Source organism: Chelonoidis abingdonii, chromosome 1 (assembly GCF_003597395.2).
Source record: "Chelonoidis abingdonii isolate Lonesome George chromosome 1, CheloAbing_2.0, whole genome shotgun sequence".
NCBI classification, from domain to species: Eukaryota; Metazoa; Chordata; order Testudines; family Testudinidae; genus Chelonoidis; species Chelonoidis abingdonii.
Genome location: NC_133769.1, coordinates 123,154,896 through 123,175,300, shown reverse-complemented (window position 1 = coordinate 123,175,300; position 20,405 = coordinate 123,154,896). Strand labels below are relative to the sequence as shown.

Genomic DNA, 20,405 nt, shown 5'->3' with positions numbered 1-20,405 from the left:
GCTAAGTACAGATTAAGGCACCTCTTTCCCTTTGGGCAGTGGCTTATTCTTGCATTTGGTGCAGACTCATAGGACACACACACACAGGCTGCTCACTGGGCCTAACCACCAGCCCTGAGCTCAGGTCAGTTCAGGTTTGCTGTAGCAGCACATGCCTTTTCCTGCAGCTTGTGTGGGTTCTTGAACCATAGAAAGGCAACTCCCAGCCCCAGAGGAGAGTCAGCAGCAGAAGCAGGATTTCCTGAGAACTTTCTGGGTGGGTGAGGTCGGGAGGGAGAGGCCAGCTTCTCTTACTTGCCCATCCCCAGCCAATCGGGGGGGCAAGGCCAGTCTTCAAGCACTGCTGTTAATCTGTGGAGTGGTAGTGCCACACTTGAATATAGGTTACAGAGCAAAATTATTATAATTATCCAAAAAATTATAGCGACTAAAGACTGGATCTTGCAAAGTTGATACATTCTATGTTACGAAATACTACTGAGTGCTCTGTCCACCTTAAGTGGAAGGTAACACTATGCTGTCAATAAACTGCTAGACTGCAGTACTAACAATCATATACATTTGGAAAAAATATGCTGAAAATTAGAATTGCATGTATAATTTTAACAAAATATGGAACCCAGTAAGAACTGTGAGCTTGGTTCTCTACTGCCTTGGATCTTGTCATCCCTCACTCCTGGGCTGTCCACAATCTGGAGATTGTTGTGTAGATTCTTACAAAGGAAAATCATAAGTGCGCAGATATACCAGGTTTATGACTGCTCAGCACAAAGCAGCCTGATTACTGTGAAACACATTATCTTCTGCTAGAATATTTACCAATTTAATCTATGATGGATTTTAGCCAAGAAGCCAAGTTAACAGAATTTTCTTTTCATCAAGGTTTTTTTTTTATGATCATCATCAAAATCATTGTTACTTACTGAATTCACTAAATTGATGTCTGCAGGCAATTAAAAAGACACTGTGAACTCGAAGTCTAGTCAAATTTAAAAAAAAAAAAAAAGCAAGATAGTGATAACAGTGTCAGAGGCTACTGCTGGCCCTGAATCACCCTGCTAATTTTTGTGGATTATCATCTCATTTTCCTAATTGCTATGTTAGATACTCGCACAAAGAAGAGGGGCCTAATGCAACTGACTATAGACAACATGCTGTCAAAACCGCAAAGTAATTGAAACAATGAGATATATTTTTTTCTCTAGCCTTTCAGGTACAATAATATTAGGTGTTACAAGAAACAATAGCAGGTAAACTAATTTTAGACAGAAGTGTAATTTTCAAATTGACATGTTCCCTTAATTAATTAGAACAGCAACTTAGATTTTAGTTTTAATAGTTTATCAGAAATGCTTATTTATTCTTCTCATGAAATACTCTTCCATAGAAAAAGGATCCTCATGGAAACCAGTTTTCAAATCTAATCGGGTAATGGACAATGAATGATTTATACTAATTAAATGTTTTTTGCAGTAGAGTTACTTACACTTGTACAGTACTTAGGAAAAAATGACAGTCATTAGACAAAGTAAAATGAGTTCTTTAATTTTTTTGATAAAAAATATCTTTATAGCTATAAAATTTAATTGGTCCAAACGCTTCTTCAGACACGGACTGTTCCTACACTTTGACCCAGATCCTACAAACATGTTTGCATGTGAGTAACTTCTCATGAGAGTAGTCCCATTAATTTCAGTAGGACAAGTCATGTCTGTAAAAGTTACTCATAAACAGTGCTTAATTTGAAATGAAAGAGGTGTCGGGGCTCAAGCAATTAGGTGGCAGGACTCAAGCCTACAGGTGCCAGGGCTATGAACTGCCAAGGCTAGAGATACTGGGGCTCAGCCGTGGCAATCCCTGGCCCAAATTAAGCACTTCTCATAAGCTAAATATTGGCAGGATGAGGTCCTTCGTTCTGAAATGCTTCAGTGATGAGCACAGACAGCAGAGATAGATAGTGAAATTGAGGTCCAAAGGTGAATAATACAATATGGCAATAGTCTTTGCATGCAGCAAGAAGAAAAGTTAGAACAACTAGGAATGGATTCATTGCATATCAAGCTTCATCAAGCTATGTAGTCATTAATCAAGCCAACCAGGAGTTACAAGGAAATGAATCACAATATATCATAACAGATGCCCTCTTCTGATTATAATCACTTAAGTTATCATTTATAAACTTTGGGTGAGATCTTCACCCATGCCCTGGCCTGCTTACATCTGGTATAAGGACAGGAGCAATGTAAAGGGGGCCCTTACATGGTCATCAAAACCTCCAGTGCAGGCATGGCGGAAGACAGCTATAAGCTTGCATTCTGAGGATCCCCCTGCAAGCCCTGGTGTAGGGGCTATTTTGGTGAGGGGTGGGAATGGTGAGAGGAGGGGCATGTCAGGGATGGAGCAACAGCATTCTGTGAGTCAAGCATGGCCCATAGGATAGCCTAGGGAGGCTGCCATACCTGAACACAATTTAGATAGCCTAGAGACCTAGCTAAGGAACTCTGGAGCCCCTAGAGCAACCTAGGATCATGTGGCTTGCTAATGTAGTGTAAAACCAACATAGCCCCTATTGGCCTAGGCTGAGAGTTCTGTTGTGAAGGTTAGTTAATATTTGTACAGTGCTATGTAAGTGTAAAGAATATTATTATAGTATTTTACTTGTCCTTATGGTGCAAGGGAGAAAGATTGCTATCATATTTTATTTTGGATAACATTTATTTACTACTGAGATGGATCCTCCTAAGCCTCTGCAGGCTGTTTCTGTTAAGTGAATGCACACTCCTTGGTACACAAAATATCTATAAACCAAAAATATTCAGTCATCTTGAAGTGGTTGGTCCTAATTTGCAGTTTCAGATGTTTTTAGATGGTTTGAAAATAATTTCACATCTGGAAGTTTCTACTCCTCATGTAAAGTGTGGTCTACTGGTTCTCTGGACCAGGAAAACTCCTATATATTATCAGTTAGCATGACATTTAATAAGATGAGATGTAAAAATTTCAAAAAGCACCTAAGTCATTTTTGAAAATAGGAGTTAAGTCACTTAGGTGCTTTTGAAAATATTACTGCAAACCTATAAGAGTAACTGAGAATAAGAGAGATAACTATAAACTTGATGCTGCTTTCAATCTCAGTCTCCTATTGATTTCAAGTTCAAGTTTTGAGTACACAAAATATATGAAGAATGAGGTCTTATAATATTAGATCCAATTACCTATATCTTTATTTTAATTTATTCTTGCCTTTGTTATATTTTGCACATTCTCTCCTTCTAATGAAGAAATCACTTTCAAAAATACCAAAGCACATAAACTGTAGTTCCCTTTGTCACTTTTCTTAAATTTGATCATACATTAAACTAAAAATCAGTACGATGGTTTCACAGAAAATCCTTATATCAATAACAAAAATTTAAAATCTTACACAGCCCAATACTCAATACTCAATATTGATTTAATAACACTGTTTGAAAAGATTGCAAGTAATATACAAGAGCCATGTAGACTATAGCAAACAGCTTTCTTTGTCTTCCACACTTTAAAAAACAGTTTAAATGGAGTTTCACATCATTATGAAACATATTTTATGACATCTGTTAAGAACTGAGTAGCCATTAAAAATAATTCTCCTTAACACTCTTGTTGTTTTCCAAAGAAGCAATAACTTTATAATCCAAACATTGGCTTTTCTTTGCCAAAATATTTCCCCCCCCAAAGTCCTCCGATTTCAACTTACTGAAATTACTAGACAATGTACTGAAAGGTATCTCCTCCACTCTTCAACAGGAGTCATCATAGATACCTCTGATCTTGGATGAAGGGCCCTTTTTCTAAGAACAGATTGTTTGGGGTCACTGTAACTATGGGAAGTAAAATGCCATACGTATTCTAGAGCTACAGGTCATCAAATGGGCTGTGAAATATTTTTTGCATATACTTAAGGACCTTATAGTGTAAATGCTAATGGACAAAGCAAACAGTGTTTTACCTCAGCAGGGAGGTGCTTGCTCCAAGAAACTGTTAGGAAATCACAGTGCCCTTTGGATCTGCTGTTTGGCTTATCAGATGCATCATATTCCCCTTCAACTACCTGGAAAAGAAAATGTATTGACTGACAAGTTAGTTCACTGTAGCTGTAGATGTACTGGTCCCATCTCCTCTCTCAGTTTAATTCATGGAACAGAAGAACAGTATGAGTGATGGTCTTTGAAGCAATCTGTATTGGACCACTTTGTTGCATAAGCAACAATATAAAATGTCCTCCTTTTTGATTCAGGATGGACAGGAAATCTGCTAAAATACATGCTTTTCTATAGCTTCTGTTGCTCCTTTAGATTTTCAGAAAGCGAACACAGGGACAGGTCTGGATCATTTTGGGAGCTCCAGCTTGGGCCAAACAACATTGGTACACAAATCTTTTAGATCTCTCAAGAAAGCCCCTATGTTATCTGTCAATATCACTACTGATACAGGAAGGTCTCATCTTGAATTCCGACCCAGAATCACTTTCATGTAATGAGACATTGATTACTTCTGGATCAAGCATTTGCAAAGAATCTTGCTTTTAATGTAAAAGCAGCAAAGAGTCCTGTAGCACCTTATAGACTAACTATTCACCCATGAAAGCTCATGCTCCAATATGTCTGTTAGTCTATAAGGTGCCACAGGACTCTTTGCTGCTTTTACAGTTCCAGACTAACACAGCTACCCCTCTGATACTTGCTCTTAATGGTTATACCGTTATTGTACAGCAATCAAACGTGGGTGCTGAAGAAGGCCAACGAGGGGGTGGATTGACATTTTTGATTCATGTCATGTTTTCTGCAGCTCCATATTAAGTAACAGGGCAAGATCAGCAATGAAGATATTCAGAATTAAACCCACCAACCAGCTCCATCAACACTGGCATCTTTCCTGGTATATAGATATTATTAGGATAGAAGACCAACAAATTATGAAATATATTTACCAAGGAATGCTACTGCACAGTCAGCAATCACGTGGTTTAGAAAAGTTTCTGTGGCATGATACGATGGCTAACAGTGGACAAATTAAACAGCCAGCTCATTTTAATGACCTAGCTAGAGATTGATCCAGGTGGTGCTCAATCTGCAAGGAGACTACATCCCTTTGGGATTTGTGTGGATGATGATGATGACACAATCTTGCTGCAGTCCAGAAAACCTTCTGTGTTAAAATGTTACTCCCAAAAGTGGAAGACGTTTTTTCTATGCACAGCTAATTACAATCTGTCTCATGCTCTGTCCCTATCTAATCTAATTTGAATGGTTTACTCAATTTGAAGTCTATAAAGTCTTTTCTTGTCATCAGTCAAGTGCACCTGCCTGCCAGCTCAGTATACCATGTGCCACTTAATGTTTTTAAAGTCATCCATTATCCTAGCCTCATGAGATTACTTAAATGACTAGTTCATGTCTTTCTACTATTCAGTGAGCATGTTAATTGTCCTTGACCAGCACTCTATGCTTGTCATTCCCACTTGAATCCCGCTACAGGTTCCACTGCAACAAGTTCACATTTCTTGACCTCACTTTCAAGGCCATCACAATTCTGTGACTATCTTCTTCATTGCTTTTCTCTTATCTCTTTCCCTTATCTGACTACGATGGTAATCTCATCTGACTCTTTGTCCACATCTCTCGCTAGTGCCTTCATCTTGGTGCTTTCTTCCATATCTCCCTTCCACATCTCACTCACTCTAAACTAATCTATAAGGCTTTTCTCCTTCATATCCCTCTCAGAACCCACAACTGCTGTGATGCCTAAAAGAAATCAGTCAACTAACAATAGTGGATAGATCAGTAGCAACTCCCACATCCCAACCCACCCTCAAACCTTCCATTTTTAAAGTTATATGGAAATATCAAGTTTGCACATAGCTTGTCTATATAACCCCATTGTCATATTACCTGCCTACTTCCTCATCCCTATCTATCCTTTTCCATACTCACTTGTACATGCACTCTGGAGCAGTTTAGTTTGGATGTTTTTCTACATTTTCATATATATTGTATTCTGTGTTGTAACTGAAATCAAAGTATATAATTTTTTATTACAAACATTTGCACTGTAACAATGATAAACAAAATAAATAGTTTTTTTCAATTCACCTCATACAAGTACTGAAATGCAATCTCTTTATTGTGCAAGTGCAATTTACAAATGTAGATTTTTTTTGTTACATGAACTGCTCTCAAAAACAAAACAATGTTAAAATTGAGAGCCTACAAGTCATCAGTCTCACTTTCTTTTCAGACCAATCACTAAGACAAAACAGTTTGTTTTACATTTTGCAGAAGATTATGCCCCTCCTCTTGTTTCAAAGTCACGCAGTGAGAAGCAAGTGTTCTGATGGCACTGTTGCAGTGCGAATGTCTCAAGATATTTACATGCCAGATATCTAAACTTATATGCCCCTTCATACTTTGGCTGCCATTCAGAGGACATTGCTTCCATGCTGATGGATGCTCATTAAAAGTATACATTAATTCAATTATGACTAACTCCTTTGGAGGGAGACTTGTATACTCCTGGTCTGTTTTCCTTCAATTTGCCATACATTTGATGTTATCGCAGTCTCAGATGATGACCCAGCACATAGTGTTCATTTTAGGGAACACTTTCCTGCAGATTCTGACAACCGCAAAAAGGTACCAAGGTGGATTTCTAGATAGTACGCACTCAACCCAAGGTTAGAATCTATGAAGGCCTTCCAATCTGGAGAGAGAGGTGTGGGCATGTTCAGAACTCTTAAAGAGCAATACTCAGATGTGGAAACTACAGAACAAACCCAAAAAGGAAAATCACCTCTGCTAGTGGCATCGTCTCATATAATTGAAGTGAACATGCATCGGTCCGCACTGCTTTGATTATTATTGAGCAGATCTGATCATCATGGATAATGTCCTGGAATGGTTGGTTGAAGCATGAAGGGACTGGAATCTTTAGCGCACTAGCACGTAATATCTTGAGATGCGCGGCTACAACCGTGCCATGTACTGCCTGTTTCACTTAAGGTTAACATTGTAACAAGAAGTGGCAGCCTTATTCCCGCAAATGTAAACATACCATGTCTTGTCTGAGCATTGGCCTTAACAAGAAGTAGCTGAGTGGATTTGTTTTATTTTAATGCAGTTTTTTTAATTAATTCTCTATTTGTAAAGTTCAACTGTTGCAATACGCGATTCACTAGTATTCTATTTACGGTGAACTGAAAAATACTATTTCTTTTGTTTTTTTACAGTGCAATATCCAGGCTACTCAGGTTGCCAGGTGACAATACTGGAGCCTCTGAGATTCCTGATACATAATTGTATACTTACATTACTATCCACTAAAAACTTTTAATAAAAAATCAATGTTCATTTGTGGCCTTGACTTGTTCTGACTTTTATCCACTTACCCATTTTATATGCCTTAACGTCTGGGAGCAATTCTTCCAGATGGCAGTCTTTTGGGAACAGACCTTTACTGCAGTGCACCATGATCGCTGCAGCTTCAGTAAGCTTTGTTAAACATATCTTCATATGCTTATAATAAACCAACAAACTGAGAAACGTATCCGTTTATAGTAAGATCTAGGAGACTCAAGATATTGCTTGAATGCTTGATATCCTTGTTGGTTTCAAAAATGATGCCTTTAATCAGTTATATATTAATATATTTCTTCATCATAGTTTCTTTTATTCACAAAATCCATTCTTTACTCACAAAATTAATTAGATAATGTAACACCATATTATTTGTTTCTAGAAGACTATATAACACTTATAGGCCTGGGTAACTTTTATAAGTGTCCTAATAGCCTATATTGTGTTCCACTTCCAAACTGCAGAGCCAGATGGGATTCCTAGCTGAATATCTTGTTCTTTGTTGAAGACTGGAAATGTATCAGATCCTAGGCTGATGGTAAATCAACATAGCTCCACTGACTTTAATCCAGCTACACTGATCTCCATCAGTTTTGCATTTGGCCCATAGTTAGGATAATGTTAATCTTATCTTTTCATTTTTAGTTGGATATATTCAAAATAAAATATTAAATAGCTGCTACTTGACCCTGGACTGACTAAGTCTTACCTAACTGACTGAAGTAATTGGTGGAGATGTAACCACCAGCCTTCAGCTCATTCACATTCTTCAGCTCATTCACATTCATATTCTTGGATACAATTTAAAACATTTGGGAGGGATTTTAAAGGTTCAAAAGACAGTTAGGTGCTCTACTTCCATTGGAGGTCACCAAACTCTCATTTTTATAGCTGGAATCTCCCCCTTTGCCATTATATATGGCAAATACAAAAAAAGCCAAAAACAACCAACTGTGTTAAATACAGCATTATGTAGCACAGCTAAAAATCACACAACATTTTTTGAAAAGAAGGCTAATGTAAAGATCCCAATGGGAATATTTGTTTAGCTGAATTACTTGTCATGTGTATTTATTACAACACAAAAAATAATATTCTAAGATACTTTTCTTCAGGGTGGCCTCTGTTCATTGCCACCAATAGGATGCATGCCAGTGATGCGGGACCACTGGAACTTTCTAGAAGCTGTGCCCACTGCATGCCATATGAGCATGCAGCACCAAATGTTCACAGACCAAGATTATGTGTGGGACATACAGCACCCCTGACTGTCTTCCAACCACAGTTGCTTGTGAACCAAGGAATGCCAGAGCACAGTTTGGTTTTCAGAAATCTCACTTTTTCTCTAAAAATCCCTTAGTAAATCATTACTTTTAGAATTTCAGTGTTAGTTAAGGGTGTCATCTTTGAGTAATTTTCTTAGTTTTCAAGTCATTTTTTGAACTTTCTTCATATTTATGGAGTTAGTTGCTGATTTTGGCTTGGTGATGGTAATATGGTGGACCCAGCCTTAGGTTAAAATGCAGTCTCTATTTTCCTAGATCCAGACATCGTAACTTACTGCTTTGTCCTCTTGGGGGGGAGGCCAATCCCCTAGCTAGTGTTTGGTGTATGAAGTCCTTGCCAGGGAAAATCAATACAGCTTTCAAGTTTTGTTTTAAGGAAGACTTGAAGGTGAAATCCTCTGAGCTGCCTAAGATTCAGTCTTCTGATTCTATGCAGATTCAGAAAAGACTAGCTTTAGTCTCCGTAATCCACTTCAGTGGCCAATGTGAAGAATTCTGTGCTGATATCATCCTATGAGTCAATCTGAAACAAACTCTGTGGCTTTGGTGTGGGTGCCAATACAAAGGGGCTTTTGGTGCTGAATGGGAGAGCTAAGGAACAAGTTTAATTGACATAGACACTGGAAGCTGCTGGAGTCTTTCCTACACTCAAACTCTCTCTGGTGGTAGCATGGTAGCACCAAAGGGAATCTTTTACTAAAATGTCTTAATATAGAGATAGTCCCAGACTGAGCATGTTTGGGTTCCTTTCCAGCATATGTCAGAGGTTCAAAGCCACACAACAGTAAAAATCTCCAAGGCTTTAGAAACAGCCAAAATAAATAATCAGTTTGGCGGGGCCACAAAGCACATTACAGAGAAATTATTTTGAAGTTCCACCTTCAAAAGCAGGAAATGAGATTGCACAAGGTTCAATGTCTCCTGGCAAAGAAGCTCATCAAGACCATGCAACTGAGCAAAAGAGGACATAAGTTTTTAATTTAGGTACTGCCCAATTCCCTGACATCTAAGACCTAAAATTTTACGTGATATTTTTTCCCCCAAAATTGCATCTCTACGTATACCCTATCATACTTCTTCTAGACCAGTGGTTTTCAATCTGTGGTTCATGAACCCCTAAGAGTCTGCAGACTACTTCTAAGGAGTCTACAAAAAGGTGATTATGAAAAGAGAGTTTCAGATCCCAGAAAAGGTATTCTGTTTTTCTGCTCAGTGAAAAGTATGTGAATATCCCCACCTACAGGTCAAAACCCAGAAGTGCTGTTCTTACCATAGAAGCCCACCGTTTAGCGCCCTTTCTCATGCTGTGTCAAATCCTATGCTGAGCATACGCAACATTTATGGTTGAATTCTGTTCAATCAGTTTTCAGTCAAAGACTTCTACAGTAGGGGTTCATGGACCACAGGTTGAATTTCTAAAGGGGTCCATACCGCCATTCGAAACTTTTTTAGGGCTCTGCAAATGAAAAAAACATTGAAAACCAGTGTTCTAGATTACAGCAATGAGCTATGAACCACGCAAACACTAGTAGTACGGGATATACTTCTTAAGCACATGATGTATCTCAGATTTGTCATATATGAACACTGCTACAAATTCTTTGTATTTTCTTTGGGCTGGAGCTGGTACCACATATATTCACAAAGTGCTTAGAGGCAGTTCTCATAACTATACAGATGGACAACTGGCTGATCATGGGCAGCATGCTGGAAGGAATCCATGGCTATATTATGCCACCTTTGGTGTGCTAGGTCCCTGATAAACTATTCAAAGTCACAGATTTAGCTGAAAAGACAATTGGAATACATTGGAATCCTGACAGACATGACTTAATTCAAAGCCTTCTTTTAATTGAACTCTAGTTGGGATTCAGGTCATTTTACATCTGTTAGGATTTACCAGAGCCGGAAGGTATCTGCAAGGATGATGTTGACGTAGGGCTTGTGAAGGGCATCACTCACCGCAGTGGCCACCCCATGGTTGAGCAGGCTGTGGCAGGTTCTATTCTTTCCTGGAACTTCCCCACTGGCAGCCACTCTGGTCCTGCGGTGGTCTTCCCCTTCTGTGATTCAGTCCTCTGGCCAGGTCACATGTTTTGTGCCATCCCCTTTTAGGGTTTATAAAAAGTCCAGCAATGGGGCAGCCCCCTGGGCTAGGTGCAGGGGTCCAGGTCTTCCCTCTGGCTTGAGGTCTCAGTGTCTTAACCTGTCTGTCCTCAGACGCTTCTTTTCCTTAGACTCTCTGTTTTGGGGGTCAGCTTCTGCCTTTGGCACCCGTAGGTGTTGGTAGGGGAATTCAGGCTAACCATGTCTGCCAGCTTCCAATCCAGGGCCCAGTGTAAGCAGCTCTGTCTGTACCACCAAAGTGCTATACTGCTGCCTCCCTCAACCACTCCCTACCAGATCCCTTGTTCTCAACAGTAAAGTAAAGGCATTAAATATCTGGAATCAAAGATAAAGTCTCAGACCTCCTGAGACTCACAAGTATCTTCCCTTTGAGTTTGGCAACTTAATTACAGCCACACTGCAGGTAGCTGGAGCTCCTTCGGAAGGGATCAGAAGGCAGGTCAGTTCACCTCCACTGTCTGCTCCCTTCCTGAGCTGAGCTGCTTTCCTTTTGAGCATTTCCTCCAAGCCATGCGTGCTTTGCAGGTGGAGCTGCCTGGGTCCAAAGGAGCTGCTTAACCTCTTCTCCACTTGTGTGGGGTTTGTATACCCAATTACAGGGCCTGACAGCTGCAACAGAGTTTTTTAATATCCATGGTATATCTCCACATGAAACAAATTCAGTAGACCTTGAAGCCTCTGTGTTGTCAAGCCTTAGGGAGATTCATGCCTTTTCGGTACTTATCTACAAAGATGTTGATGTTCTGAAGAAAGTTCAGAAAAGAGTAATGAAAATGACTGGGAGGCTGGAGGGACTGACATAAGAGGAAGCACGCTAATAGTCTACAAATGTTTAAAGTGTGTACCAAGGGGAGAAGCCTGACTTAGTACTGTTCATGTCCTTGCTGCTATTCCAAAACCAGATCTTTAGGTCAATTACATGTAACTACTTGAAAATATTAGTTTAAAGCAAGGTTTCTCAGTGCTTTTCATATTTTGATGCCACAGTCTTCCTTTCACATCCTGCCCTCCTCAGATGTGCCCCAGAATCTTTTGCACCATTTCCTGTAGATCTTCAGTGTTGCTGCAATAGTTCATGCAGGTCTGTTTACCTTTGTGCTTGAGAACTGATTAAAGGTGACTGCACAAATTTGGTTCAACAGAGGATTAGAGAAAGGGAGTGGAATCAAATTCATGTATTCTTGCTCCCCTTGAAAACTGTTGGTTTAGTTTCAGTATTGCCGGGGCATCTGTCTTGTTATGATCCATTTAGAAAAGACAGTTAAGAACCTGGGATGACAATAGAATCTTGTATTCTTTCTTTAATCCAGTCAGTCAGAATGGGAATTTTTTCAGCTACTGTTCACAGACAGGCACAACTGAATAATAGACATGCCAGGACAGGCCAAGTTCACCAGTCACGTTGCTGATATTTTCACTGAATGATTAGGAAATAAAAATCAAGCATATACATATATAGTAAAACAAAAATCTTCAACTGAAATCTTATCTCAGTTACACATATGTAGCCATATTGACTTTAATGGCTAAATTAAGAATCTTATCCTCAGTACATTTTTAATTTCTAATTTGAGGCAAAAAAAAATAAGTAAAAATACAATGCTGGTGTTCTGGGGTATCAATTCACAATAGTATTGCTGTATGTTTGTACCATAGTAGTATGTTACCTAATATAAGACACCATCAAATATTCCCCATTGCGTGTTATATCGGGTGTTTCTGTTTAGCAGTTTATGAAGCTTGGCAAAGTTAGCAGCAGTTTCATTATGTACATTCATGTCTTTTATTTCATCATGCAGAAGGTAAAAAAAAATTTGCAATTTTTTCACTGCTATTTGAAGCCATCACTGTTTTGTTTTTGTCTTGATTCACTTCAGCTGCACACTTTAAACTATACCATCACCAAAGACATGCTGACCTATGTTATGTTATAATTCCTTGGTAGTAAACATTCCAGTGCATTCATTGCTAGTACTGGCATCTTGCTTTTAAAATCTGAATCTGACATGAAAGGATTAAATGTACTCCAGGTTTCTTGCAGTACGAATCATAAACAATTGGATATTTTATAAATATCACTACAGAAATCAAAAGTGAATTGGTTAAATGGTGAAGAAGTTTTTGTAAGAAAGAAGGATCCAAGCTTCTTGCACTTTCTCCTTGAGACAAAGAATTTTGAAATTTGCTACATATTGATTTAGTAGATTGTATTCTCTCATTACTCCTGGGGGAATCTGAATTCATGTCTCTTGCAGATTTCTTTGCTTCCCCACAATAAAATTATTTTCTGACAGGGAAGCAAAGAAAAGCTGCAAGAGCAGTCCTGCTCCACTCACTAGTAGCACAGGTAAAACATTTCAGACACCCAGAGCAGCTAGCGAAGAGGTAAATCACTGCTGACTGGAGACACCCCAGCCAGTGGCTCCTACCCTGAGCCAGGATCAGCTGCCAGTCCCAGCTGGCCTAGAGGCAGGAAAGCACAGGACTTCCTCTTCCCCTGCAAGGAGTGGCTGGTGCTGTGTCAGACCCAACCCCAGAACCTCCCACAGCTTCAGGAAGCTCAGCATCCTCTCCTGCTTCCTTCCCCCATCACTCCTCAGCTGTGGGGGGAGGAGGTCACTGTACAGGGAGCTGCTTCCCCATGCACCTAACCCCTGTGCATCTGGACCTCCCATACCCAGACATTCCTGCCAAGCCTCACCCAGGACGTCCAGAACCCCCATAGTCCTCCATACCCAAACCTTACCCCACTGAACCTCATCCTCTGCATCTGGAGCCCCCCTGCACCCAGACAGCCCTCCACTGAGTTCCCTGCACTCAAACCCCCACCCTGATGCCCCATCCCTTGCACCACCCTGAGTTCCCACATCCAGACCCCCATATCACAGACAACCAACTAGCTGCACCCAGACCCCCACTCCACCAAGACCCACTCCTCCAGTATCCGGACCCCCCTTTCTGAGACCCTCACCCCAAACTCCTCTGCTGAGCCCCAACTACCTCCACCTAGAAGCCCCTGCAGAGTCTGGTTGCCTCTGCACCTGGAACCCACCCAATGAGCCTCTGTACATCCAGATCCACCACCCCTAGACCCCCCACTGAGCTGCCTGCACCCAGATTGTCCCACAAAGAATCCTCTCACCCGCACACCTGGATCCCCGCACACTGAGCTCTGCCACACTTGGATCCTGCCCCACCTAGTGCACTGAGCCCAAAGAGGCATGGCCTCAGCGTGTTTCTAGGGCAGGCCCAGGCCTTGTGCTGTGTTTGGGTCGGGTGCAGCCTCACCACTGAGTCTGTGTCATGGTGGGGGGAGTCTTCCACCTTCATACAGCTAGTGGCCTGTGCTCCCCACTGCCATGCTGGAGCCTCTGTATTTATTTATTGACAAGTAAAATTTGCAGAATTTTGCAAAATATTGTGCACAGAATTTTTAATTTTTTGGTGCAGAATGTCCTCAGGAGTATCTCATGGAACACAGAATGAGTCTTTCTTCCTGCATTATTATTAGAAATGACTTGTAGTACTTAAAGGCCTCATTTTTTAGCTGTCAGGACATCAAGTAAATACCTTTTTATCATCATATTGTTTAATACATGTCATATTAGTTCTTTACTTGTTTGACTAGTGAATTTTCCATGATGAATATGAACAAGAAACTCCAAGATGCTGGAACAGAGAAAAATTCATTAAGTGCCTCTAGAGCAGTGTTGGCTTTATCTCATGAATTATAATATCTTGCTAAGAAGTGAGCTGTTTTATTTCCACGTTGCAGCTGCAGCAAACAGAAAAAATTCTGAGCTGCTGGGAAAAGGAAAAAGTGACAGGTGTGAATGGCTAAAAATCAGCAGCTTAAGCTCTGAGGAAGTATTTTGTTCACATAGCAATTAAGAAAGTGTTCACAATCATTCCTCACCATACATAAACATATTTGCAATGAAAATTTTTAATTAAACTTGAAATTTCTTGGGCTTCCTGGCCATCTTGTCAAAAGTGACATCCATTTTTGATTAAATCAGTACAATTGCCACATGTAGGCTCACAGTCAGGCCTCTTCCCTTGCCACAGCAGAACTTCACTGAGCCAGGGTTCACTTATAGGTGCAGTGCAGGTAGGACCAGATGTTTTGATTTTATAGGGACAGGGCCGATTTTGGGGACTTTTTCTTATATAGGCTTCTATTACCCCCCCACTCCCTGTCCTGATTTTTTCACACGTGTTGCCTGGTCAGAAATTAGAAAAAAATGCTCAAGTATTTCCCAAGGGTTGCATTTGTAAAGTATATGGAAAGAACAGAATACAGTGCAATAGCAGAGAACAGAGGGTAACTCTTTCACGCTCACACACTTGCACTCATGGTACATGGCTAAGTCCTTAGTGCAATGTTCTTCACTAATTTTGAAGTGGGCGGGGGGCACTTTAGCAAAAAACCTTCAATGTGAGAGCCACATCAACTACTAAATTAACACATTGCTTAACTACTTCTTAATGATGTCATGTTACAGAGCCACTTGTGTAACTAAAACAAAGTCTATTTGTACAATAAAATGTTAATCCTTTTATAAAATAATAACCAGGAAAAATATATGGAATTAAAAAGGCATCTATGTAAGTAAACTTTTAAGAGCAGAATAATGTAATTTACTTTAAAAACTGGATGAGCAAAAGTGTGCCTTTTCCTCCTTGACTTTGTTCATCCAGTATTTGTAAGCTGTCATCTCAAACCTAGTAAGGCAGTCCAAATGTTTGTTGGTCAACTTCTTCCTCTGTTTTCTTTTCACCCCTCTGGCTGGGGGTGAGGGCTCTAGGGTGGAGCTAGGGATGAGGGGTTTGGGATGTGGGAGGGGGCTCAGGGCTCTGGCAGAGGGTTGGGGTGTGGGGATGAGGGCTGCAGGGTGAGGCCAGGGACAAGCAGTTCAGGGTGCAGGAGGGGCTCAGGGCTGAGGCAGAGGGTTTGGATGCAAGGGTGGGGTGAGGGCTCTGGCTGGGGGGGTGTGGGTTTGGGTGGGGCTGGGGATGAGGAGTTTGGGGTGCAGACAGGCTGTCCCGGGGCTGGGGCCAGAGGACTCCCCCCAGCCTTCTCCCTGGCGGCAGCAACTAGCTCCGGGGAAGGGGTGCCTCTCTCTCCCCTGCTGGCAGGCAGCAGCTAGCTCTGGGGGAGCGGCATTTGTCTCTCCCCTGCCGGCAGGCAGCATGGAGCTCCGGAAGAGGGTCCCCTCTTTTCCCTCCAGCAGCAGGGAGCTCCGGGGCCAGTTCCCGTCCCCCACTTTTCTTCTTTCCTGGTCCCCTCTGCACGGCCCTTTAGAGCTGCTGCACAGATATTTATAACCTGCTACGTGGCCGTGCGGCCATGCTGATTACAGGGAACTTAGCGAGCCACACTTAGGGTCCACGGAGCTGCCACTGGCTCGCAAGCCTTTCAATGCAGAACACTGCCTTAGTGCCTACTACCAAATTGAAAAGATAGCAGCGTCCTACATGTGAAGACAATGGCATCCTGCATGTGACAGTCTATTATTATTTCATTTTAATAGTTGTTTAAACTACAACTAGTGTTAGGTTAATTCTGAAGCATTGTTATCTGCAATATTCAAAATATTATTTTTTTTACAGTGGCCTTAAATTTCCAGACACCTGGACTACAAATGGAGCTGCAAAATGGAAAATTTATGGACAACGGTTGTTGTGGCTATCTTCTAAAACCAGAATTCATGAGAGATTCTGCTACGCAGTTTAATCCATATAATGTAACAGGAAACCATAATCCAATAACTCTTTCAATAAGGGTAAGGGTGGTTTATTGACAATCTCATTTATAATTTATGGAAATATCTCTCATTGAATTAGCTGAACTATATTAACTACCTCTCATAAGTATTTAGTACTGGTGCCTTTTCTTTTTCTTCAAAAGCTCATTGTGCCTTAAGCTTATTTAGGGTGACCAGACAGCAAATGTGAAAAATCGCGACAGGGTTGTGGTGGTGGGGTAATAGGAGCTTATATAAGAAAAAGACCCCAAAATCGGGACAGTCCCTATAAAATCAGGACATCTGGTCATCCTAAGATTATTGGATAATTTAGAACTATAAAGCTCCTTGATATCATAGTGCCAACATATTATAGTCAGTATTGCTTGTATGGTTTCTTAGTTTCATTTCACATCATTTTGCTTAAAGACACTACTTTCCCTTGACGTTTGAGGAAACATGTAACGTGTACAAAATGGGTTATAAAAATATAAATATGGTTTGTACTGAGGTAGATATCTAATTATCTTATGAGATGTATGAGCTGCAACAGGATAAAACTATGCTTACGTCTTTAGTATACAGTGCTGTTGTTAGACACTAAGGATCTAAAAAAAGATTTGCACAGAACTCAACTGGAATCTGGGTGGTTACCATTACTTTCATGAACCTCATATCCTTCCACTTTCTCCACACAGATTTTCCATCTCTGCCCCCTTCCCCAATCCCTCTCTTCCCATCATTTTGCATTTTGTTCTAATCACTGCATGGGGGCGGGAGAAGGCAGTGGACTGCCTCACATTTTTTAGGGGCACAGAGTGGCCACTCCCTCAAGCAGGGTTTTATGGACAGCTGTCCAGTGTGGGACAGGCCACTACTATGTCCTTTCCAATACAGGAGGTGCCCATACCAAATAAGAGGAGCCCTATAACCGTTAGTGCAGTTACTTGGGAAACCCCTGAAGTTTTCTTACTGGCTGACTGCAGGAAAACCTCAAAATCTTTTAGCATGTTTTATACAGTAAAGATTATGAGGTTATTCTGCAGTCAGCTCAGTTGTGCAGTATCTGACAGCATGGTGTATCCCTAATCCTTATACCCTATGATGAATTTTTGTCCCAACCTCAAAATCCAAATGGTTTTCTGTGGCTTGGATGAGGTAAAAATGGCCTGTACTAAGTGCCACATCAGAAGATCATGCTGGTAAAGTTGGGAAGTGACCACCCTGACACCTCCTGAAGAACTGAGAGAAGATAGGCAGACCAGCAACCGCTTTGAAGACACAAACTGTAAAGCCAAGTTAAGGCGTCTGGGTCTTGCTTCAACAATAATTTATAAACTTACACTGAGCTAAAAACTGGTGACATAAAAGAGCAAACCTGGTTAGTCTCAGCTGTATGATCGTCCATGTTATATGTGGTAAAGGAAAACTTGTACTGTCACAATGGGAGCAGGATCAAGCTCTATAAGCTCTAACTTGTCATTTTTTCTTATTTAAATGTTAGGCATAGCATATATACTATGATAACATTAATTTGGTAAAAGACGGAATTGTAAAAAATTTGGAGGACACCCTCTGTGCTTTACTGTCATACAAACCCTGGTTTAGTTTTAAAAAGCCCTTACAATAGAGCTTATTTCTTTTCAACTCCAAAAAGAAACTTTCATATTCTCAATCATTAGAAAACTAGTTTCACAATGAAATGTTATTGCTGATCATACTACTTATTTAAATGCTATTTAACTAGCATAGAATTAATGTATAATTGATGTTTCATTTCTGTCAGTGCAATAAATTGCAGGAATAAGACATTAATTAAATAGGGATTGTAGAATAGTTACACAATATGTGTGCCTTATTCAGCACATCATACTACCCTAATAGTGAGCATACTATTTACATGATGGAAGTGAATTAATGATTTCAAGCTCTCATGCATATACATCAATTATATTAGTCATTATGTATATAGAGTTATAAAAGATGAGGAAAAAACCTGGGTTGTGGTCTAGGGGTTAGTTAGGATGACTAGTAACAAAAATGAAGTGATTGTGTACAGAAGAGAGAGGGTGCGCGAGCAAAATTTTAGGTTGATAACAGAGCTGAAGAATGTGCAGGCTAGGTAGCGGGAAGCCCAAGGCAGCAATGACATCTCAGGGAGTGATGGAATGGAGGCCTAATAACATAAGAGTAATAAGGTTAAAGGGAGGGGGATCAGGCAACACTGAAGGACAGGAGTGGTGATTAGAGAAAGAAAATTCAGAGACAAGCATCAAAGAGAAAACAGTTCACAATAAAGAAGAGATCAAGTTAATTACCAGGCTCATGAATGGGGGAAACTAGTTTGCTATTTGTACAGGAAACAAACAAGGGGAAGGCAAAACAACTAAAGAAATGATGTCCCCTTTAAGAAGGTGTTTCATTAGCCATGAGTGAAGCTGAACGCAAGTTAATTTGAACAAGTGGAACTTTACTAAACTCTATACATTGCTCTGTCCATGTGGCTGTGTTGCTTCCAGCCTAACGTCCTACATTTCCTGTTTTCCTGGTGTCCCTTCAATAACTTGCCCTGTAAGGAACACGGTCCCTCTGATGCCAGTTCAGCTGATCATGCTACATGAGGGAAGGAGCAGTCTTAATAAATTTCATAAGGGCCTTACCTCAGGGTCCTGCTTCAGAGTTCCTGAACTTAGAATCATCAAACAAAGTTGGTCAGGCTAGTCCCCTGGAGTTGGAACATAGGGTTGTGATGGGATGGATCACAGAAACCCACCTGGGAACTGCCAACTGATATGCCAAGACTACTTCTGCCCTTGCCTTCCCTGCCAGCCTGAGACTTCAGCACCTTGTCTTGCTGAGCCAGACACTCCAGTCTGCTCCAACAAAGACCCAGGGTCTGAACCACGTGCCCCAAAGCCGTAGACTTAACCTGAAAGCAGCTTAAAGAAGTGTTCTTATCTTTAACACTCAGATGCCCAACTCCCAATGGGGTCCAAACCCCAAATAAATCCATTTCACCCTGTATAAAGCTTACACAGGGTAAACCCATAAAGTGTTTGCCCTCTATAACACTGATAGAGAGCTATATCCACAGCTGTTTGTGCCCCCCCCCTCAGGTATTAATACATACTCTGGGTTAATTAATAAGTAAAAAGTGACTTTATTCAATACAGAAAGTGGGATTTAAGTGGTTCCAAGTAGTAACAGACAGAACAAAGTGAATTACTAAGTAAAATAAAATAAAACACACAAATCTAAGTCTAGTACAGTAATAAAACTGAATACAGATAAAATCCTCACCAGTTCAAGTAAGCTCCCTTTTACAGACTAGTCTCCTTCTAGTCTGGGTCCAGCAATCACTCACACCCCCTGTAGTTACTGTCCTTTGTTCCAGTTTCTTTCAGGTATGCTTGGGGTTGAGAGGCTCTCTCTTTAGCCAGCTGAAGACAAAATGGAGGGGTCTCCCCAGGGGGTTAAATAGAATTTCTCTTGTGGGTGGAGAACCCCTCCTCTCTCCTATGCAAAGTCCAGTTCCAAGATGGAATTTTGGAGTCACATGGGCAAGCCACATGTCCATGCATGACTCAGCTTTTACCAGCCAAGCCACATTCTTGTAAAAGCTCAGATGTGGATGGGCATTTTAAAGTTCATTGTTGGCTTAAGTGGTTTTTTGATTGGGCACTTAATTTTTCTCAAGAAGCTGACCAAATGCTCTACTAGGCTAGTTAAAATCGAGCAAGTGTACAGCCAATATTCCTAACTTGAAGTACAAAAATGATACATGCATACGAATAGGAGGAACATATTCAGTAGTTCATAACCTTTACATAGATATATTACATGGCATATGTAGC

The 20,405-nt window shown here is 40.6% G+C and overlaps 1 protein-coding gene across 1 annotated transcript in view; it reads left to right on the top strand.

The window, feature by feature from the left end:
* PLCZ1 (phospholipase C zeta 1) overlaps positions 1 to 20,405 on the top strand; it is a 134,797-nt gene that overhangs the window by 101,540 nt on the left and 12,852 nt on the right. The window contains exon 10 of the mRNA XM_075061662.1: positions 16,418 to 16,590. Within this exon, the coding sequence (XP_074917763.1) occupies positions 16,418 to 16,590 (173 nt within the window). The remainder of the gene's footprint in view (positions 1 to 16,417; positions 16,591 to 20,405) is intronic.